General features: G+C 38.8%; 1 protein-coding gene across 2 annotated transcripts in view; it reads right to left on the bottom strand.

The window, feature by feature from the left end:
- Nucleotides 1-1,799: 1,799 nt before the first annotated feature.
- Nucleotides 1,800-23,299, bottom strand: part of sorcs3b (sortilin related VPS10 domain containing receptor 3b) — a 36,563-nt gene continuing 15,063 nt past the window's right edge. Inside the window, exons 3-28 of one of the 2 annotated variants that reach the window (XM_034152166.1) lie at nucleotides 21,502-21,601; nucleotides 21,188-21,346; nucleotides 20,944-21,017; nucleotides 20,089-20,153; nucleotides 19,316-19,434; nucleotides 17,542-17,631; nucleotides 17,133-17,312; nucleotides 16,115-16,261; nucleotides 15,128-15,230; nucleotides 14,689-14,765; nucleotides 14,502-14,593; nucleotides 13,588-13,695; nucleotides 13,241-13,358; nucleotides 12,929-13,062; nucleotides 12,255-12,368; nucleotides 11,504-11,675; nucleotides 10,515-10,701; nucleotides 10,071-10,204; nucleotides 9,597-9,720; nucleotides 9,171-9,283; nucleotides 8,412-8,546; nucleotides 7,878-7,977; nucleotides 6,898-7,003; nucleotides 6,619-6,779; nucleotides 3,338-3,416; nucleotides 1,800-2,576 (exon numbers count right to left, since the gene is read on the bottom strand). In XM_034152166.1, the coding sequence (XP_034008057.1) occupies nucleotides 3,352-3,416; nucleotides 6,619-6,779; nucleotides 6,898-7,003; nucleotides 7,878-7,977; nucleotides 8,412-8,546; nucleotides 9,171-9,283; nucleotides 9,597-9,720; nucleotides 10,071-10,204; nucleotides 10,515-10,701; nucleotides 11,504-11,675; nucleotides 12,255-12,368; nucleotides 12,929-13,062; nucleotides 13,241-13,358; nucleotides 13,588-13,695; nucleotides 14,502-14,593; nucleotides 14,689-14,765; nucleotides 15,128-15,230; nucleotides 16,115-16,261; nucleotides 17,133-17,312; nucleotides 17,542-17,631; nucleotides 19,316-19,434; nucleotides 20,089-20,153; nucleotides 20,944-21,017; nucleotides 21,188-21,346; nucleotides 21,502-21,601 (2,977 nt within the window). In that variant the 3' untranslated portion in view covers nucleotides 1,800-2,576; nucleotides 3,338-3,351. Of the gene's footprint in view, nucleotides 3,417-6,618; nucleotides 6,780-6,897; nucleotides 7,004-7,877; nucleotides 7,978-8,411; nucleotides 8,547-9,170; nucleotides 9,284-9,596; nucleotides 9,721-10,070; nucleotides 10,205-10,514; nucleotides 10,702-11,503; nucleotides 11,676-12,254; nucleotides 12,369-12,928; nucleotides 13,063-13,240; nucleotides 13,359-13,587; nucleotides 13,696-14,501; nucleotides 14,594-14,688; nucleotides 14,766-15,127; nucleotides 15,231-16,114; nucleotides 16,262-17,132; nucleotides 17,313-17,541; nucleotides 17,632-19,315; nucleotides 19,435-20,088; nucleotides 20,154-20,943; nucleotides 21,018-21,187; nucleotides 21,347-21,501; nucleotides 21,602-23,299 lie in introns of both variants that reach the window. The other variant, XM_034152165.1, reaches the window with a different exon arrangement.

The raw sequence follows: 23,299 nt of genomic DNA, 5'->3' as shown, positions 1-23,299 counted from the left end.
TTTCTTTGCTGCGAGGGACACAGAGATAGAGAAGACGTATCTCCTGTCAACAAGGCTCAGCCTACGCACAGAGCCTTGGTCAGACGCTGTCTCTTTGGGATAAGTACTGAAGTTCTTCTTCATCAAACTTTTCTTTTTAAATGTTGTCAGCATCATATGTCAGTAAGACAAATTGACTAGAGGCTTCTCCATACTTCTTCCCTCCCATCCTGCGATTGAGCCTGAAGCATAAATAAACTCTTAACTCGTCATCGGGCGAACGCTGTCTCTCCACACCATCAGTTTTTCATATTTATTTAACAAACCTTTTGTACATTCCCAATGATTAAACTGTGAATACGATTGTAAACAGAATTGCATGATGTTTTTTTTGTTTTCCTCCAAGATATTTCAAATGTGTTTTAATTAGGCAGAAAACTGACTTGTTAGGAATGTGAACTGCAGTGTGTTTTCCGTTTCTCAAAGGCTAGACAACTCATTCATTACAAGTGACTTGATTATCCAGTGGGTTGTTACTGTGTTTTTCATTTCATCTTGCAGAAGTAACCATGGTTGCGGAATAAAGCAGAAACAACATTCATGCGGCGTGGCTGTCCAGTCAACTCATTTCTAAAAGCAATAACTGCTTTATGTTTTTCTGCTGTAGTCAATCTATAGATCCATGTAGTTCACTGCAGGAGTTAGTTCTGTTTGACCTTTGATTTAATCAATCAAGACTTCATGAAGTGCGAAACTATGACTCATGTTGGGCTTAGCATGCCCGAAGTTTCAGTGCAGTCATTTGCATTACACAATGGGTCCGAGCGGCAGGACAATGAAAAGCACCAAGTAGCCTGGAGAGATTCTAATGGGCTGCTTCCTTGGCTCTCCCACCGTGCAACAAATTAATTATCCCCTCTCCAGGAAATCGACACACACACACACACACAATCGTGGCAGATTTTTCCCAGACTGGGTAGCACCTTGAATGAAAAATGTCCCACAACAATAACCCACAGCAATATTGTGTTAGCCACAGTGTGAAATTGATGAGCATGTTTCCTTTCATTGAGTGCTACATTAGTGTCTGGCTGCAGCGAATCATCCATTAGGGATTGTCACCGTTCAATTTGATTTTGCACCGCCGAACATCCCAGGGCAGTTAGAGAAAGGCCTTGGTGTTAATTCAGACTGAGAGCACGAGCAAGAATAAGACTCTCGGGGCGTTGGTGGCTGTTGAAGTGATGAAGATTGGTGTGCGATTTGAAAAAAAAAAAATGCAAAACAGAGGAACAAGGGCCTTGTTGCTGCATCTTTGTGTGAAAAGAATCATTTCTACTAATCAGCCACACCGTCCAACCTTTCTATCGCTTTTATTTTTCTCCGTCTGAATCTGAAGATGGAGAATAAGCAGTACTAACGCCAGCAGTTCTTCTTTACAAAATCTCATCACACGACTACATCCTCAGTAATTGTTCCATTAAATAGAACCCATCTGTAACTGGCAACTTGAGTGATGGCGCCATGGAGGTAAAATGAAGCTCAGTCAAAGTCTCAGATGGCAATCTTCACATGGGTGTTATCACACTTCTGCTCATTAAAAGTGACTTCAGAGCCTCTGAGGGATCATTAAACGTGTGACACTGGCTGCAGCAAGGCACCTGAGTTTTAGATAACTCTGAAGAAGAGATGTCTGAGTTGCCATGAGATGAAAACAGCCTGTCTTTGCATCATTTTGACTGTAAACTATATATTCACATATCATAATCGAAATGTATACTGCGTGTGAATGCAAAAATCACAAAAACATAATTCCATATAAAAATACATTTATTTTGAACAATTTTAAAATGGCAATTTGTTCACAGTAAGAAATATGATTTAAAACAAGACAATATATATATATTAGACAAAAATTAACAATATCATATATCATGCACAACTTTTGGCAATTGCACAACTAGACTATAAGACAAGGTGTTTAATAATTTGTTTAATGTGTAAACTTTAAACCAACCGTGGTATATACACAGTACTCGCTCACCCTAATGTATTAATTTATCTTTTACCACAGATAATTAGGGCATGCTACTGTACAAAAGAAATAAAAAAGAGGACAAACAGCTTGTTGCTAGACTGAGGGTCGTAGAAACACTGCCTGTTCAGTGAGAGGACTTTACAACAAAGTAGGATGACGTAGCCTTTACATTCCTTCTTCTTTTATGTACAAGTTTACATTATTTCCACCTCTAAGGCCAGACCGTCCATATAACACATTTTTGTTTTGAACGACGTTCTGAGACAGTCATTGAAAGCACCGTGTCATCTTACAGAGCCTTCTACATATTTCCTAAAACCACCACAACAGTCAGATTTTGACATTTTTATATAAATATTCATAAGTGTATATTTACAACTCAAAGGCCTCTAGTTAAAGGGCGGGAAATGTTCATGTTTATTCAGAGCTTAAAGTTAAATGGTTTATTTAACATTAAAAAATAATGATTTCAATGTTGTATTAATGATATTTCTGTGGTATGAAGGCAGGGCACGATGTGTTCTTCCTTAAACAGACAACTTTTGTTTTTGTGGGTTGTCTATTAGGGATATAAAGAAAAGATGAAATTATAGAAAGAAAATAAAAATGTAACACTTGACAAATTTTATAGCCGGTTGGTTCATTTTGTGTGTTAGAGGGAAACATTTTTATAACATTAAAATAGTGTATCATTTGTATCCCTGTATTATAATGTTCCTCAAGGGGCTTAATGTCCTCATAGTAGGTCATTATCATCCTCTGTCATTAAATGCTGAATTCAACACAACATAACTATCCGACTTTTACACAGTAAAGCCAATACATCCTTTCTCTTGTACTGACCCATTAAATTAAATGGTACTTTTCTCATTTGATTGTTTATCTAATAGCTTTTTGGTTCGGTTTTCCTACCCTTTGTTTCACGTAATTAAGAAAAACGATGATTTGTCACAGGCAGTACAGAATTAAATCAAAAGTACACAATGGCAGCTGATTATTCATAAAGTACTCTCATTAGCAATACATCCACAGTTTGACTTAAAGCTAGTCAATCTGGATGCTAATTGGAAATGTTTTGCCCGATAACATTATAATCCAATTTCTTTAATTCCCCGGTCCCAAACTAGAGGCCCTTGAGTCTTACTCCGTGGATTGATCTTCATCAAGTATTATAGATACTTACTCTACCCATGTGGGTGAAAAACATGACTAAAGGATAGCAGCTATAAGCGTGAGTTGAATTGTAAAAAACTAAACTAAAATCAATGCTAACAAAGCAAACAATTTCAGCACAATTGTAACACAACAATCTGTACTCACTCAGCGACAAAGTCTTAGACATTAGTACAATTTGGAAATTCCCTTGTGACAATTCTCTCCATATTTCTTCCAATTCCGCCTGAAAAACATGTGCAGAGAAACAAAAAGAGAATAAATTCAGGGACAGGTTTTTGCTTTGAAATCACATGCACATCTCAAGTTGTTTGTTTTAAGGATTTAGAAATGAAATAAACAACTTCTGTTATATTCATGCTTCATCTACATGACATTGATTGCAGGGTGAAGAAAATAACTGTCTACAACATCAACAAAAAAACTCAAGGTTCATTCTCGCTCCCTCTCTAATCTTTCTACTGGAAGATCAAATGGTTTCTAAAAGCTTTTAAACTTAATTATGAATTCCTCAGCAGTGCATCTTGGTTGAAAAGCCCCCCGTTGCCTCAGAGGAACATGGCCTCTCCACACAGCGCTGAGCTGGTGATGGAGGGTGGATAAGATCGCCGTGACAAGTGGGGTCGTTCAGATTGTGCAGACACGGGTCTATTCAAAAGGTGCCACTTTTATCTCTCAACTGTGTCAGTAGTTTCAATTCAAGGATTTGTCTAAAGCTGTGTGAAGCCAATTTTCCTGTTCGCCCAAATAACTAATAACCTCGCAGTAAATTCATCAAGGAAGAGATCCTGCTGTCAGCCCAGATTTGCTGAAGAAAATGTGATTTATCAGATTTAAATTGCTTTCAGGCTGAGAATATTTACAAATTAAATGCACGTAGTCTGTAGCACAATTTGTAATGTACAGGATAAGAGTGGGGTAAATGTTTGATACCATTTAAACTTAAGAAGGTTAAATCTAATATTTAAATATCTCATGGGGCTCAATACAAATTACTGGTACGATCCACACGGAGCTGAAAGGAGTGACCTGCAGGGGACCGATTTATGAAGTCTTCAAATGTATGAATACAAAATAAAAAGGTGAAAAAAAGAAGCTATTTATCAGAATAATTATAAAATGCTCATTTTAATAAACCACCTGATGAATTCAAGTTCAACATCCCCTCTTTTTTCTCTGTTTTGTGTCCCTACCATCTCCTGCTGGCTTCAGCTGCTAAATGCTCCACTCTGTTTACAGCTATAGTCGCTAACTGTGTCTTTCTCTCCTTTATGCTCAGCAGGTTGCACACACAAGTGCTTTTCCAATACAGCCGGATGCTGTGACGCTTTTACAGTAAAACAAGCACGTTTAAACAATGAGCTAACACGTGTTACACAAATATCCATTATAACTGCGTTGGGGATAAACTAAAAATAAATTATACACTACAACTGTTGTGAATAACATCAATAAGTAAAATGTTAATATTTTTAAAAGAACAACAATGAAGCTGATGTTGGTTGTCTCTGATTGGCTGTTAAGACATGTGATTAATGACGTGATTTATTGTGAGGTGCTCTAAAAGATTATTCTCTCACACTTCAATTGTGTAGGAGTCAGTCGCTTGATAAATGTGTTTCATTCTTGAAGCTCATTTGTCTTTTAAAGCTTTAGTTGGAATTTCAACTGAACTGCACGTTTCTACTTACTTATTATGAAACATGAGGCCATGAGAACTGTCATGTTCATCATTCACAGCCAATTTGTATCAACATTAATCAATACATCACATTTTTTTTATTTTAATCTGTCAAGTTCCGTTTAACATGTTTAAATCTTCATTTCAACCTTCATGAATTTTAATTTCACATCATGGCCCCTGCTGTGCTGTGAAAACTATCAAGGAATAGCATATTCTGCCTCTTCTTAGAGCTTGTAAAGCCATTTGGACTCAAATTAGAACACATAAAATCACTGAACCCAGACATTAATTAAATTAAAACTGGTTAATGTTCTTCCTCTGGTAGGGGGCATGTTTTCCACCAGCTGGCGCAAGGCCTGGCTTACAGGCAATGAAACATCTGTACTTCATAAAATATACGTCAGAGGCATATTCTATTTATACTTGGGGCATTTCAAATATAATTAAACTACAAAATCAGAAAAACTCGCAATTCAATAGTGGAGGAAGAAGGCAATGTTCTTAATGGATGAATGATTACCGGACGATGGCCTGCTCTAGCTGATGATGTATTTTATTATATGCTTGTAAAGTGAAAACGACAGACTTGTAACCCAGTGAAAATGAAACTGCATGTGAATCAAACCGAGCTTCAGAATATTAATGAAAAATTCAATTCATTTCATCAAGCGAGCCCTAAGTTAAAAGGTCCCACGCTGCTCTGCCCTTTTATAAATAAACTCTTCTGATGCCACAAAAAAGGAGTTCATTTGTTTCAGATCAGCAAGGACTTGGAAAGTAGAAACAGCTGAGAAATGAAGAATAGCCAAAGTGCTGAGCGACCAGAAAACGGCCTGCAGCCCACATGTCTTTGTCAGGAGCACTGCAGTGCTACTTTTGTCAAATAATCCAGTGTCTGCAGGGACTGCTCTCATCTAAAAGACATCACGGTGGATGTCAACCATAGCAATCATAAAGTTAACTTGTCATCGTGATATCTGGTTACTGGGCTGCAGTTGAGCTTGTGGCGTGCAATTTGCAAAAAATATGACACATTTCATCGAGAGAGACGTTCCAGCAGCTCAGATATGAGCTGCACTTCAAGGTACACTCAGTATTTTGTGTCAACACAAGGATACAGTTACAGTATATTCCAAACAGATGGGCAGGGAAGCGTTTTAAGGGCAATAAAATGTTAATCAGTATCAGTCTCTTAAAGTGACAGTCATCCTTTAAATCCGGTATTAGCGTGTCTAAGCAGTACGCATGTATTCATATTCTGTATTTAATTAAGTCTAAAACACAACTGTCATACAGTATACTGTAGCTTCCTTAATTAAAAAAAACATCCACTTTTCTTTTTGGGAATTACCAAAGTACATTTCTTAGTTATTTTCTTAAGAGTAATTTAGATAGATATGACTTTATATCTATTTTGTACGTGTTTCTCCATTTGGTGTATGCAGTTGTTAGCTACTTTTGTCATAAAAATGTTATTTGAATTTGTCTGCATCAATAATAATTCAAAAGTAAAATATATGTCATGATATAATACAAAAATAGCCTGCATTTTGAGTACTTTTATGTCTGTACTTTACTACATTTCCTTAAAACTACTTCATACTGTTCGTACGGTTTTGAATGCAGGATTTTGACTCGATCCAGTTTCACTTGTAAATGGTGGTATAGCTAAAGATATCTTAATCCCCCTCCCACCTCTGCTTTAAATGCTGTATACTTATTTAACAACTTGCAGCTAACGTACCACTGCTCCTGGCCTCCAGCTCCTTTTCCATGAGCTCTTTCGGAGAGGGAAACTCGCTGAGCTTGACCTTGGACATGTTGTCGTTCTGCCCGACTGTACTGATCACCTCCGGGTCCTTCTCCCTACTGTCCTCAGTCTGAACATGGATCCAAGGGATTTTCCTTATTAAAAGACAATAGCAGAGCAACTGTGTAAGGTTTTTTGAAACAACAAATATACACTGTGTCTGATTTTCAAGTAAGTTCAACACATTTGACTTTTTAATCAAAGTGAACACACCTTTTAAACTTGTAGATGAAGAAGGCCCCTAAACCAACCAACACCACGGTGAGTAGCAGCAGCATGGCCGACCCACTGTGGATGGAGTTTGAATCCACAAGGGGAGCTGAAAGACAAACGGATCCCAAGAGTGACATATTCTGACCGAGACAATTGCTCTCTTTTTGTTCCTTAACCATGTCTTATTACCAGGAGATTACTTCCATCACCCCATGTCATGTAAACGCTGCTTGAAGAGCTGCTCTCTGCATGTTATCCCCTCAGGGTTTTAAAAGGAACCTTTAGGAGGTGTACTTCCTCTCCCTGGGGTCCGTCGTGCAGGTAGCTTATGCATAGTCATGCCTTTATAAATGCTGAGATGCAATATTCAAAGTATTGCCACTCTCCTCCCATCTTTCTCTCCTTCAGAGAGAGGACTATGACGTCTATGACCTTTCTGGATCATTTTAAAAGGCAACGCAGACCTTTGTAAGCAGACACAAATGAAGACAGATCCATTGGTGGATGAAAAGGGTAAAGCTATGCAGGGTTGATCGACACGTTTTTGCGATATGCTAATGACCCGGTGACCCTGCCGATTTCCTCAGTGCATACCAAATGCTTTCTTTGTCAATCAAGTCATTGATTGGCTGATTACAAAAGAGAACTACTGTCTCATAGCCTCAGGCAGAAATCTTATGCACTGTGAAATCTATTGAAATTATGTGATATACAGTCCCATATAAATCTCACTCAGGGAATAGTTTCGTCTTCTTTTTTCAGGGTTTGGGAACTCAATCTCAAATCATCCTAAAAAAGACATACAGCTTATCTGTTTCACAGCTTCAAGCAGAAGAAACACTGTAGACATGCTGCACTATACCGACAGATTAACACTGAAGTGTATGCTTTCTTATGAACATCCAAAATTGTTTTAAATGCAGCAATTACATTGGAACAAGTGTAAGGATGTGATAGGCAATAGTTACAAACAAACTTACCCAACGTTTGTTGAGTCATGTAGACAACTATGCAAATATCTGCTTTCAGCTCAAACTGGATCAGGCCTTGGTTCAGGGCAGTGACAAAAATGTCCGATATCTGTTCAGGTATAAAACAGAGAATTGTATTATGCTAGACTAAATATAAATAAAATTAAGTTCACCTAATCATATTATGAAGTATCGATGTATAACTTAAAAAAATAGTACACTTTCATAGGAGTAAACCACCACTCATGTCTGTTACACATTGATTATGTTATATAAGCCAGAAAGCTAATAGCGTAGCTTAGCATAATGACTGTAGGGTAGACAGGTAGCCCGGCTCCCTCTATAATAAAGAAATCACCAAAAAATCCCAAAACTTGACAAATTGGATTGTCATTGTCTAAAGCACATGAACACAAGAATATGTCATTTTTAAATGTCTACTGTATACAGGAAAAACAAACTAATGTGCCATAACAGTAGAAGTAAAACAGCTTTATTGATAAAAGTGTACTATTTTATTATAATATTTATTTAATATCCTACCCTATCTAGAGCCTCTTCCCCCCCTTTCCTGTTCTCAGTTGATGTGTGTTCATCAGGCAGGATGAAGAGCTCTGCTGTAGAAGGGAGTCCAGGATACAAAGACACCAGCAGCTGATCCTCAGAAACTCCAGACACCTGCAGCCAGAGGACAACACAACGAGCGGCGGTCAACACTACCATCAGTTACAGAGTTTCATCTTATTTTTAATCATGTAGTGTGTAATGTTAAACAATGGCTTTTTGAGAACCAACAACAGCAACAAGATGCTATTTTTACCACCCTTTATCATACATTTAGTAGATTGTGTATCATCTGATATGGATTTTGTCCAACTGTGTCAATAGATTTTAAAACAATGTATTACGTTTTTTACAAAAAAAGATTTTGTATTAATTATTTGTGGATGCCTGCGCAGCATCATGCCAAGGAGCTGCGAAAAAAACAACTGCGGTACATTAATATTTGTTTGAATGTTGATGTATAAATAAAAACTTGAACGGAGGTTTACAATTGGACTAATGAAGTCCAAATTGCCAAAAGTCCACAGCTTGAGGTCAGGTTCAATTAAAGTTCACACTAGATAACCGTGCTGGTGGCTGTTGTCAAATGTAAAAACAACAACTCTCACACATGGACCATAAAACATCATGAATACAGTATCAATACTGCATACAGTTATAAAATAATAATGACTGAGAGCCACTGGTGGCTGATGTTGCCTCCAGGAGAGGCCTCAGAGCATTATGGGCTGGATGTACCTGTGACAGAGCTGACCGCACCACACGTCCGATGTCCTCCCTCCACTCTGGGATGTCAGGGTTGTGTTCATCAAGAGCCGGCGAGAACGACAACAGCAGCGACCTGAAGAACTCTGCAAAAACGGCAAAGTGATGTGTGTTGGAATATGAATGTTACTTCTGGTTTCGTTCTGATTAATCTGATGTGCAGTTTTGTCTTTTCTCATTTGGCATCATACGCCTTGAAGTTAATTGCTCCTCAAGATTTCGTGTTTGCACACCATGACATTTTATTCATGAGATAAGTCCACATTGACATCAACATGGCGTTGCTTGCAGCATGGACCGAGAGAAGCATCATACTTTCCCGGGGAAAGCATATTGCATATTCATGTAACGTGCATCGCACCAATTAAAGTGCTTTGAAGACTGTTTTTGCCCACTCACCTTTAACAGTTAAAACTTTTGAATCTTGCAATATGATGCTCCCAGAAGCAACCTGGACCGTGACCTTGTTATTTCCTCCTTTCTGAAACGTGTATGAGACGCTTCCCTCCAAGGTTATAATGGGCTGGATTTCAAAAGGAAACACAGATAATTTCACAGAAAAACCCTGCATCCTTTCAGCTGAATATAGAATACGGCGTACATGCATCCCTTGACACACTGTATAATAAGGAGCTGCTGCTGTGAAAACAATCAACGTGATAAATAAACAGGACTAGCCATCCTAGCTGGCTACCGCAGAAACGCAGTCACGTGCAGTCACATTTTACATGATTTGTGTGAAGGCTTCGTGGATTTACACTTTGTAAACAACAAGACAAGGACGCCAAGAGAAGATGGAAAATACTGCGGTAAACAGGACAGAAAGTGTTTGTGTGTGGAACAATAGTGGGAGTGGGCGGAGAAGCTTCTCACCTCGGAGCTGTTGTGAAACCACCAGAAGAAGGTCAATGTTCTGGTGTGACTCGGCCAAACCACCGCAGTGAGATTAACCTCCTTCCCCCTGATGGCTACGATAGGAGCGGAGAGATATACCCGCTCCACTGGACCTGAGGCCACAACACATACCACCACACATCATACATACATACATTATAAACATGGCATACAAATAAATGCAAGTACACGTAAAACACACACAAATTCATCAAACATTCAGTCCTACTGCATTTACAGCTCATGTACATTTAGCTCCAGGTGTGTGTTTTTCCATATACCAAGGCTGAAATGGATAAAAAAGAATGCAGCCATGACTGAAATGGAATTCAGCAGAGTGGGGACGTGACTATCCATGAAAGAAGAGATTCATGCTATATGCACTGCCACAGGACTGAGTAATGATGTTTCTTATTCACATACTGGTGATGTGTAAAAACAGTATGCTGCTGTCAGATCCCTGGCTGTTTTCAGCCATAGCTGTCACTCGGTAAATCCCAGTCGCTCGGTAGATGTGGCTGATGCCATCATCCGTCCTGCTCAAGTTAGAGTATATGATCTTGATGCCGTCTCCGAAGTCTAGCTGGATGCTGGTCCTCAGCGAGTCTCCCTGTGGACAGACGGTAAGACATGACATCTGTCAACACGGCTTAGGACAGGATGCTTCAATTAGAAGAAATACAAGTGAAGTCCACCACGAAAGTGCCTTTGCTGAGACGTACTATCAGCTGTGTCACAAACACTTTGCAGGTGAATATAAATGTTCAGAGACAGAAATTCAACAGAGAAAAGAAGAGGAAAAGTAAAAACAGAACTTCAGAGGTCATACAAAAAAGTACCAAGGATTAGTTGATCTTTACTAGCCTAGTTCCTTTGTCTTTCCTTTGACAACAGCCTTTAAAACGTACTAATCTTCTATGCGGAACAAACCCACAACCTCAGCCTGATCTATAGATGAGTAAGATGTCATCAAAATGTAGCAAAACATGTCATTGTAAAGTATTCTATAAAAATAGATTAAATAATCCATAGTATAGGATGTCAGAAAAAAAGTCATACTACTTATACCATGAAATCATCATTAAAAAGTAAAGAAATACATTTCTCTTAATATGTCATAGTAGTATGCTATGAAATGTTGTAAATAGAATTGGCATAATTAAGTATGTTACAAAAAAATAAACAGAAAATATTCATAAGAAATCCTAGAATAGTATGCAATAAAACCTTAAAAACAGACAAAAGGTGACAAAACATTTTTATGTTTTGAATGCAAATAAATTGTCATACTATAGCAGGCTTTTACAGAATATTCTGGACCCGTAACGGGTGACTTGAGACCTTTTTGGATAGTAATTGATCATTTGTATTGGGTGCTAGCACTACAAGATCTTTTAGGCGGTAAGTCTCACGTCTTCGAGGTAGAGCATGAAGGTGACGTTGCTTCCCACAGTGGAGCTGAGCTCTCCATGACTGGTGGACAGCCGCAGGCCTCGGGGGGGTCGGGGACGACACGCCTGCCTCTTGGGAGAGTACACATTCCTCCCTGCCTCTTTACAGTTGTTGGACAAAACCTTCCGATACCTTTGAGACAGAGTGAATACAAATAATGCTTTTATATGCTTTATACTTATTCTCATTGTATACAGCGAGTACCGAAGTCTTCATTCATTGAAGTACATATATGTAAATCAATCATAAGGAATCTAGAGTAATCTACTGCTGACTGAACTCCATAAAAAGAAAGCAGCATGTTTTACCAAAGATTGAATACTTCAGAAATAATTTTGGAGCTGTTTTACCACGATCCAATATGAATTCAATGATCAGTCCTGATCATTTCCTCAAAACAAGTTCTGCAACTCTTTTTGTTCAGAGTGAAGATCAACAGCTCACAGATTTAAAGAAATATGTATACTGGCCTATTTTGTCACTTTTTGGATGTGAACATGCTTCATTCCCAGAAAAGGCTCGGCATCATTATGTATAATGAAATTCGGACACAGTCTACAGCAGGTTACTTTATTCAGCTCTACTCTGAGCCTTTTATCCAAACCACTGAGGAAGTGAACCATTATTTCTGTTTGTGCGAGACAACGTGACTAACAAGCAGGAGTGGAATAATATTGTTTTGTGATGGATTGAACATTGGTGGCCACTTACCCTGTGCTGTTAAGAAAGCTTTGGCTGGTGCTGCAGCTTTTAGCAACCCCGTTTGGATTGAACCAAAAAGCTGGGGAGCACTTCCCATTCGTCTGGCGCTCCCAGCCATAGTCACTGCCAAAAAAGACATGACACTTCATAAAATGATAAACACTGCACCATCAAATAATCTAGCCTCTACAAGCGTTTGTAGCATATTTCATGGCATATTTTAAGACCATAACTAGAGACATGATTGTCAGACAAGCAGGATCAAACAGAATTTCAGACAGATGGAAAAAATATATTTAAAATTAATTTAGTCATTCATTATTAATTGAATTCTAATAAGTTACTTGACATTATGCAAATTACAGTAGCACAATGAAAAGTTCCAAACTCCCAACTACAATTTTTAAACTATAATTAGATTCGAGGAATATAGTCATATTGGTTTTCAAGTAAATGTGCAATATAGGATGGATATTAAAGCATATGAAGTTCTGCAAACTGATACATCCGTTTTTCATTACAAATGTCTCCAAGCATCCGTAATTAAGTACAAGTGAATTAGATGTTCAAAGGAGAGGAGCTGTTTGATAAACACGTAATGGAAGAAATTAAGGATCACTGAGGATAAAAGTCTCAGTTACCGTATAGTCCCAGTTGGGAAAGCTGAGAGAAGAAGTCATTACCATTCAAAATCATACGCTGTGCAGAGGCATGGCTCTGAGGAATAGATCCTCGAATAGTCCTGGGCCAGCATGCAACGGTTGCCTGGCCTGCGCTTCATATAGATCTGCTTCTCGCCCATCACACACAGCTCCCCCTATCAAACAGAGAAACATATGATTTTCACAAGAAACTCTGTGAAGAGAAGCTGAACAGAAATACGTGTTTTTGTTCTTGTGTAAAGTGAGTGTGCTGTGTTTACAGTGATGAGGGATGGACAAACATGCATCTGCTTAAGCGATCATTGAATCAATAATGTTTCATATTCCTCTTACCTTGTTGTGTAGTTGCCATGTTTGATAATCTCCGTCCATGCATCTCCTGCTAAACAGGCCCTTGTAGTCGATCTTGATCAGCTGCCACTCTGAGCGATGACTGAAGTGTCCAAAGAAACTGGAAGATGTTTCATAAATGCTCATTTCAGATAAGCCCATCTTGTCTTAACATATACAAACTTCTGATATGATCATGTAACAATAGCAACTGCAGATCTGAAGTCTGTCTTTATGCTGGCAGACAAGATAGGAACAGGTGGATGTTTGTTTTCCTTCACAGAAGAGCTAGTTCTCTAATATTATTGCTTTTACCCCTGCTGAACTGGACTTGTGTATCTTTCGCTTACGTGATAATGTGATTGTCAGATTCTGGCTCCATTAAAACTCCGTCCACATACAGAGGTGCCAAGGAGAAACTGTGACGATCCCATTTTTTCCCTTCGTCTAGACTGATCCTTGAGAAAAAAAAACAACAACAGCTGTCAACACATGCGCATCAGTCATTGTGTCCATCCAGCCATGTTTATCTTCTCGGAGTGGCTAAATATATTGTTTTTTTTGTTGGCATACAGCTTGAAACATCACAAGCACAGAGGTTAAGCAGTGAAAAACAAGGTACAAAAAGACATATTATAAACGACTTCAGGTGATTTAGCTTTTGCCACAGTTGAAAAATGAGGTACCTCAGATTTTCCACATTGTGAAAAATAATCGAGCCGAACAAAAGAACAACTGTTCCTCGACCCAGAGAAAATGTGAAGGTGATGAAACAGAAGAGAGAGATATGACTCAGATTGTAGCATTAGAAATAGATTTGGGGTGTTTCAAATCACCTTTCCTGGAGCTTAATCACTTTTGACAGGGCCGTAATGTTCAGGGACATCAAAGTAGATAGTGTTACAAAGCGCCCACAAAATGAGGGGCTTATGAGGGCATTCTCAGTCTCATATATCCACCCTGCTCCACTTTTCATTTACATAAAAGCACTCAAACCATCATATCCAGCCCAGAGTACAAAGCCATAACAGACTCTCCTCTGTTGGAAATGATTCTGACAGTTTTGAAGCCGCAGTGGCGATACAATAATCATGCAAAGTTAGCCCATCAGCATTTCAAAACATTGAATGTAATCATATGTTGCATCAAACCCAGTAACAAACGAAATTATACCCAGGTAATTTCCCACTACTCTTCCAACACCTACAGCTTCCACCTAAAGTAATTATGATATTGTGTGATGTTGAAGAGTAGCTATACCTACCATAAGTGTCGAATAGGCGTCGGAGAATGTAAGACCGCCAGCAGAGCCCCTCCATTGTCAAGAAACCAAACGTTGTGCTCTTCGTCGAAAATCTGTTTTAGTGCACATTAAAATTACTCACTCATTACTTGCTTCACTCACAAATACACACTCTGTTTAAGTTAAAGGAATCAATGTGTGTACCCACCTGTCTCCAACTATTTCCTGCGTCAGATGTTATAAACATCCCAAGGTTAGTGGAGGACAGTTCTGTTCCGATGTTCCCTGAGTACAAAAACATGAATAATTTCCCTCAGTTTGTATTTACATAGCAAAGGAACTTCACAACACACCTTTATCCACAATCAACTCGTAAAATCGGTAAGAGTTATATTGTGAAACCTGTGCATGTCCCTATTTTCCATTGAAGGACACATTTATGACTGCAACCTAATCATCTCCCCCCAAAATATAAGATGTAGGAGTTTTAGTATCATATTTCAATGACAGAAAGAGGGCACTGTGTTATTAGTTTGTGTGTTTTAGTGGTTGCACTGCTACAATGCATTTATCTGAGATGATACCTTTGGTTTAATCTGATCAGTTACATCTACGACATCAAATGCCCTTCCTTTATGTAACTCTACCTGTAGCCACGATGATTCCTGGCACAGACTTTTTGCTGGTGATGGGTCCGGACGTGTATGGATTCTCCGACATCTCCAGATGCAGATGCAGCGAACAAAATGGCTGTCAATAAAAAGGATTTCCATTGTAGCACATGTTGAGACAATATGTATCAGGCAGATCTACTCAGGAGCAATTATAATTAGCTTTGCCTTCAAAGTATGCTTCCCGTTGAGAGGAAAGTGCTAACATACTCAGATAGCATTTATAAAACAAAGATACTTTGTTTCTTTCAACTCCTCTGCCTGGAAAAAAAGAGAGAAAATGGCTGAGAGGACACAGAGGGCATTTGAATTGTTTCATTCTAAAGCAAACAAGGCATGTAATTAAAATTCCCCAAGATTCGGTGATAAAACTGGAAAAATTGATTCAAATCATTTCCACTCATCTCTCAGATTAAAGCAAATTGAAAAACATCAATACATGAAAACAGCAGAGGTTGGAAGGGGGTCAGAAGCAGAAGAGAGTATGACGGTCATCCGTATGTCAAAGAGACACCCTGAAACACGCCATTAACAATTCATATGACTTCAAATAGACTCTAAAGAACATACTAACTGGATTAGATTAATAACATGTCTGCTGAATAACAACACAGCCGCATAATGTAATTCATTGTAATCTAACATTCATTAGTCCAGTGTGACTACAGGTAGTAAATTGAAATCACAGAGGTTAATGGAAAGTCTGGACCCCTGGAACTACACACAAAGACACTCTGTGCTTCACACCGATAATAAGAACATTCCTGCCGAGCATCTCCTCGGACATTTAGGAGGCTGATGGTGAAGCTTGCGCATCGCCCCGTGCAAGAAATGGCTCTGAATCAAAGAACATCCAATGCACAGCTGATGAGGTTGAAACATTTGATGAATGATGGATGTCATAAACTTCATTTCGCATGAAAAACAGCATAAATTCACTCCAGCATACAGGCTCAAGCTCACCAGAATGCAATGAAGGTTATTTCCAGCCACATCAGCAGCAGGAGCTGGCAGAAGGGCCCATGTTTGTCCCTTGTTGTATGTGATGAAAGTCTTGACATGACTGTCGAGCAGTTTGTTGGCAAGATACATCCCGTTTATCCCCTCAACCTAGGAAGGACAACAGCAAAGATGCATTCATTATCTATAGTATTTTCCCGAAGAAACAGTTATATTCATGATGCTTTAGAGCTGAAATGATTAGTTGAACAAACATAAAAGTATTACATGAATGTGATTTGTCAGTGTTAATATTGTTTTAATCTTTGTTCATTATTATTGATGCATTAAAAAGCAGTACTTGCCACACGTTGAGTAGGGGCTCATTTGATTTGCTTTGCTTTTTAATTATATTTTGGGAAACTACTATTTCGTTTGATTTTGGGATTGTTCAGTTTCAATTCAAGAAAAAAAGGTTTGCCTGGAGTCCAGTCCCAAAGTTATACACACCTGATGGAGATCTGAACTCCACTGAGTGCATTTTTTATTGTTTATTTTGTAAAAATGCATTATATTTTATAGAATCATTATATGTTTTATAAGTAAAATCTGCAACATTTTCAACAATAACTGTTAAGTTAATGTAGTGGCGTTAACAGTACAATAATGACCTCTCAAAAGTAGAGTAGAAGTATTGTAGTATAACATGGAAACTCCATTTTGTACTGTGTGTTAGCTTAACTGAGGATTTGCTGTTGTATGTATCTTTAAAAGTGAATTTCTTTGGATTTTATAAGGTTGATCAGATAAAACAAGCAATTTAAATATGTCCTCTCAGGATCATAAACACAAAGAAATAAAACATTTTATAGACAAAACCAACAAATGAAGTAATGGAGAATTAAAAATAATTGATAATAAAACATTGGTAGCTGCTGCCCCTCTATAATCACAGTCATAGGTTGGTAAAGTGCTTTCTACTACTATGTGAAGTAACTGAAAGGGGCATTAGTGTTGCAGAGACAGCGGAGTAACTACACACCTTGTAAAAGTCGACCAGCAGGTTACCGGCGGGTCCTCTGCTGGTTCTCAGGTTCTCTAATGAAAGGGTAAAGTAGACCCCCGGGGAGTCTGAGATGTAAAGGCTGTAAGTGTTATTCTGGTTCCACTCCTGAACCGCAGCAAAGACCTGCTTTTCATCTGTGCTGATAATGTGCATGTCCTGGAGGTGTGAAAGAGAGACAGATGAACCCAGAGAATGAGTGAGAAAGACAGGTGGAGACAAAAGAGCATTTAAATAGAGATCATGAGCTTCTGTATTAAGAGTGACATTTCTTAACAAACTGTTGTGCGACTTGTAGTCTATAAAACAAAACAATAATCATGTTTTTCTATGATAATACATCCCTTATTATCTGACAGTCATGGTTGCTGGTTTCTTTCTTGCCTACCTTTGGTAGACAGTATTTCGGTAATTTCATCCGCTTGAAGGACTCTCTCATGAAGGAGACAAAGTAGCTGGCTCGTCCTGACTTGGTCACCTTTGCAATGAAGTCAAAGAAGCTTTGTCATGCTTTAAATAGACACACATATACATATTTTAGTGTTGCTTCACTTAACATCTTGTTTTTCTTCCTTTGAGGTCAGCCACTCTTTTATTTGCATTTTGATTGATGCCATGAGTCTTCTTACATAGACGGACTATGTAGACTGTCTTGAAAATGAAAAAACAAAATAGGATGGGAGTTCTTCTACAAACAGAGCCACATCCCAAATGTGAAATGAGGACATGAAAGATAAAATGTCTCCTGAAGGAGGTGTATTCATTTGAATCGCATGACTGACTTGATAAAACCCCTTGCAATTTCAATCGACAGTGTCAAAAGCAGACTAAAATTACAAGCACAACAGAAATTATCATCATTATCACAATTAGTCTCTAGAGCTTAGAGGCACTGAAAATTGTGTTGGCTTTATCTGGAGCGTGTCTTAGAGATCTTAATGCACTACCACTTTCCTGTCCACTTACAGGCCAGGCAACACTTCTTGATTGCTTATTTTCTAATCAACTAGAAGGATGGTGTTTGTCCCCCAACACACTACATTAGGGCACTAATGGAATAATCTATCGAAAATCAATGAGCTGCATTTTCCCAGGCCAGATTTTTGAGGATGTTGCACTTGGCTGTTCCTTCGCTCCCAAGAGACTTTGGAGGTGTTGAAGACTGCTTATTTCGTTGTAGCCCAATCGATAACCTCATTACTCTTTGTCAAGTTAAATCCAACTGCCCAGAGCAATGAAAGTCACCGGAAAGTCATCCGTGCCACCACAGCGCCGCGCAGACACTCTCTGTGTCCAGTTATTCTCACCAGACATCTTCCTCGTGTCTGCCTCTGCCTTGACGGTGAATCTCATCTCAGCTGAATGCAATTGGGGCATTTTATTGAATCACAATTTCTGAATCACGCTGTGATGTATTTTTTTCGTACATTTTCATTCTTACATCGCAGACATTCCAATCAAGTCTGTGGATTAAGTGTGTTGGAAGTGAAACTGGGTCACCACTAAAGTATTGCTGCTGCGACATCATATCATATCAAAAGATTAAATCTCTGGATAAATAAATGGAAATACCAACAGCAAACATATAAGGGTTTTTATTCCAAATGGAAAAGTGATTTACTCCAAACACTGAGCTTTAGAAAGCTACTGTCTTTTTTTCTTCTGAAACCTAGCGGGAGTCCAACAAGAATGATCAAATGCATCAATCTGACCAGCAGAGAGAAAATTACTTAGCTGTGGATAGAAATCAATGACAGCAGAGGGCATTTGAAAATTAAATTTCTAATAATGACCCTGACTGCTGCTGTCTAATTGGAGTCAAAGTCAGAGTGAACGGTAATAAGGACACCAACCTGTCTATTCACAGTTCCTTTGCCGTGTGATGTCAGCTAGCAAACACATTTTTCAGGCAGGGAGTATGTCTGTGCGGAAACTCAAACACAGAGCGTGCCTTCACATGAACGAGACAAAACATAATCAAAACACACATTGGGCAAGTGGGGAACAGGTGTGTGGGGGGAAAGCCATTATGTGGGTTTTGATGGAAAAGCATGAACTGGATGCACACAAAAACAACAAGAAAATCAAATTTCACAGAGACAGAAACATTTGCGTGAAAAGATGGCGTTTTAGCAAGAAAAGTAATCTGTCACTAATCAAACCTGTGTGAAAACATATTCATCCTGCACAACCATAGAGTTGGTGTCTACATATCCAGGGAAAAGGTACAGTTTGTTGCCTTCTGTGCATCGTTGGGCTCTGCACTTCACATACTGGGCGCCTGTGGAGAGGCGAAAGAAAATCAATCAGAAGTAAATTACAACCATTTACACCTTCAAAATGCACTTTGTATTCACTGGAGCTGCTATATATTATATATATGCTAAACAGACTCTAAGTTTACAGTCCTGGAACAACTTCAAGCTTGGGTAACTGTAGAAATAATAAAGAAAATATTCAATAACTACTTTTACAGTGGACATTTGCCCATTTTGAGATCCAAATTAGCTGAGATTCAACGCAGTAATGCATTGCAGTACTTGCACTGTGTCACAGTACAAAATACGTTTTTTCACGAGATAGTAGTTTGTATGCTAATTCAGAGACAGATTTTCTCACCACAGGAGGAATTTAAGTATGAGTATAGAACAGGAAACCCCTTATAATTGGTTTGACAGAATCTATCATGCTGTTTAGAAGGGGAGGAGGTGAGTTTTTTCTATTAGACACAGGGGATAGATTAAAGAAGAGAAACATCCATCAACCCGCTAAAACTCTCCGTTTCTGTCAGGAGACACCTATTGTGCTTTACTAGACTTTAGGGACCAATCTCGACAACAGAACGGGTCTCATCTTCCCCGTGACCTCGCTCTAAATGAGAGGCGAGGGGTCCTGAGGGTCTTGCTGCTGTGGCGGACTGGAGTGCAGCACTCACGGCCTTTTGCAATGCGCGTCTCGATGTGGACCACATCTGATTCTCTGTCCAGCCCCATTACCGCCCTTGAAAGAGCACGAGGAGGAGACGATAGAAAGGAGCAGACAGAAGTGTAAATGGGGAAGAAAAGGGAAAATGAGATAAGAGATGGGAGGACAGGCTGAGTGTCACAGCTGTAGATGGACATCTCTATTCTGTTAAACCTATAGAAAGATGTTTTTATCCCCTGAAAAGTGAAAGTCACCAGCTGCAATTCATCTCAATTCAAAACAGGACACAACAGAAATAAGCTATTATCAGAAACATCAACCATAGCAAATGTATTGTAGGTGGCTGCAACACCATTTAGAAAAATAACTCTCTGACAATGTGCATGAAGGAACGGTTTCAAGAGCACCAATAATGCATTGTTTCGGGTGCCGCTGTACCCGCTGCGTTGTTCTTATTTATCTAACGCCTCGCTGTTCAAGCATGTGGAGAGGATGTCCTCCAACAAATGTCCTTTCTTTCATGGCTTAAAAACACTCTTGGGTTTGACACGTACCATGACAAACAGGGATAAATGGCCTCACATCAATATTCACCGCTTTGTGCCCGAGCAGTCGAGATTACTTAATGACAGCGACAACAAAAACAGCATGTCATGTTTGTGCTATGAAAAAGAAGCATTACATTGCTTCAGGTCTACGGTACGTGACATGGATATAATGGGTTTTGTGCTCGACTGCCATGGGGAGGAGATCTGTTTTTGACAAGAGATCACGGGATCCTTCTGGCAGCTTTGGGTCACGAACACTATCATTATGCAAATTACAATCAGTCAACTGTACAAAAATAGGATCTACATAATCATACCAGTAGAATCGGCCTGGCATCACGTTGTCGTGCACAAGCTGCCATTTCCTCCCGAAGTCCATTGAACTGTACAGCTGCAAGACAAAAAATGAGGCCACTGTTAAAGTTTTCGGAGGAAGTTAATGTTAATGAGCAGCTAAGCTATAATCACATCGAAAGAAGAAACACATTTATTTTAAAAAGAAATGTAAAACTGTTTTCAGCATCATATATTATCTTCATTGTGGATTCACTCAGAATCTACCTTGCCGTCATGACTGTACGCGAGTATCCAGTTCTCCTGTGCAGGGTGGAAGAGCAGGCTCAGGATATTGAAGTTAATGGGATACTTCTCAAAGCTTGCCCCTTCATCTGAACTGATGAGAACAGCGCTCTCTACCTCTGGGTCGCTAAGCATCATTATCTAAAGTACAGAGGGCCAGGCGAGGGATATGGCATTAGAAGAGGGAGAGAAGGACAGAGGTACCGTCATTTGGCAGCAATTTCAAGAAAAAAAATCTGTAATTTGATGGCGGGACTGTGAGGGATCAGAGATAAAAGCAACAGAGAAATGCTGACCTTCTGTTTGTTGGTAGGGCAGACGTACAGGTAACTCAAAACTGTCCTTGAGCCCACTTTGTCGTTGAGTTTGCTATAGGTGCTTCCATAGTCAGAGGATCTGCACAAAAACAGAAACATCATATTGTATGTTTGATGAAAGAAATCCATTAGACATGTCTGCTGTTAGAGCACCGTACCAGTGATGTGGCATGTTTTAGCCCATTACCTGCAAATCAGTTTTCATTAGCGTGACTGCAGCTCCAAAGCATAGCATATGTTTTTCAAATGTCTCAGAAAACCTTTTTGCTTTATGGAAAGAAAATCGACTTGAGAGACTAACTTCCTGTAATGTTTTATCTTTGTTTGTGTTGCTCTTATAAAGCACTTTGATGTAATCCTGCAAGAAATGTGCTCTACTAAAAGTGTGCTGTCATTACTCCACCAGTCATCTACAGCGGGTGCTCAAATTATTATTGAGGACCAAATGGGGAAAATAAGATGGAAAAACACACTCACTAAAATGTTTCAGCACAGGGTGGCGGTTGAATAAAAAGCAGAGCTTGCAAAGTAAAGATTGCAAAGATTATATTCTACAGAAAGTTGCTGTAAAAACAGACAAATTGAATAAATACTTGTTTAATGAATCCTGTGGAGTTTTGACAAAAAGTGAGACATTTTTTGATGAGATTGAACAATTTTGTTTTGTTTTGTGTACACAGAGCAATGTTGCCAACAATGTTCAATATAATCATAGCCTGCGAATAAAACAGCTGGATGACAGTATGTAACAAATAACTGTGACATCATTACACTTAACAGAAATGCAAGAAAAAAAATACGGCTACATTTAAGAGATGCTGAATAATTTTGAAGCTAATCTTATCAATATGAACAGACGTAAAATAAGCACCTGCCACCTGCCGAATACAGGGGAAATGCTGTCTGTTGGGGGTAACAAATTCAGGTCATCTGCCAACAAGGAAGATGCATCCTTAACTCTTATTTTAAAAGCTTTATCTGAGAGTGTTGTACAAAGATCATGACTAGAGAGGCCCAGACGCTGTGATTAACTCACTCTTGTAGATTTGTAGAAAAATAATTAGTCCAGATCAGGGATGGTTTGTTTTAGGCACCTATATATTTAAGTTGGTAAACTCTTAAAGTGTAAGTAGTTATGGTCTGTCAAGTCACTAGATGTTGCAGAGGAAGACAATGTCAACTGGTTAAGGTAAAGCAGCAGACAACACAAATTAAAAAACATTGATTGATGATTAGCCATGTCTACCAAATGAAATTGCCAACAATTGCTGGCAAGAAATGTAGCAATGCAACGGTAAATACAGGAAGCAGAAGACGGCTAACTAATGCAAACAATGCAGGTTTCAAAACATCCAAACAAATCAACATTGGACATGTATTGGACAGGTTTGTTAGGATTCAAAGATACAAACAATGAACATCACTCGATGTCAACATGACAGTCTTTACAATACACCTCTTAGCATATTGTTGTTTTGCAAAAGCACCCAGGAAATAATCTGCAATCTCCTCCTCACAACTGCATGACAAGAAAGCAATAAGTACAAATATTTATATAAAGAAAGGCATAATGCAAGTTTGGTAGCATTCTGCATTAAACAAGGTTGACATATTCATTAGGCATGTCATACACACATCAACAACACAGTTCAAACCAATGCAAACACATAATGCAGACTTAATATAGTCTTTGTCAGCTGAATGTTATGCTACACTGACATGTCATGAAACCAGCATCTGCCTGTGAGTTAGGAAATCAATTTCTGAACCTCAGGTA

This window comes from Trematomus bernacchii, unplaced genomic scaffold (genome assembly GCF_902827165.1).
Source record: "Trematomus bernacchii unplaced genomic scaffold, fTreBer1.1, whole genome shotgun sequence".
In the NCBI taxonomy this organism is placed as follows: domain Eukaryota; kingdom Metazoa; phylum Chordata; class Actinopteri; order Perciformes; family Nototheniidae; genus Trematomus; species Trematomus bernacchii.
Note: the sequence above shows the minus strand (reverse complement) of the source record. Positions and strands in the feature narration are given on the sequence as shown.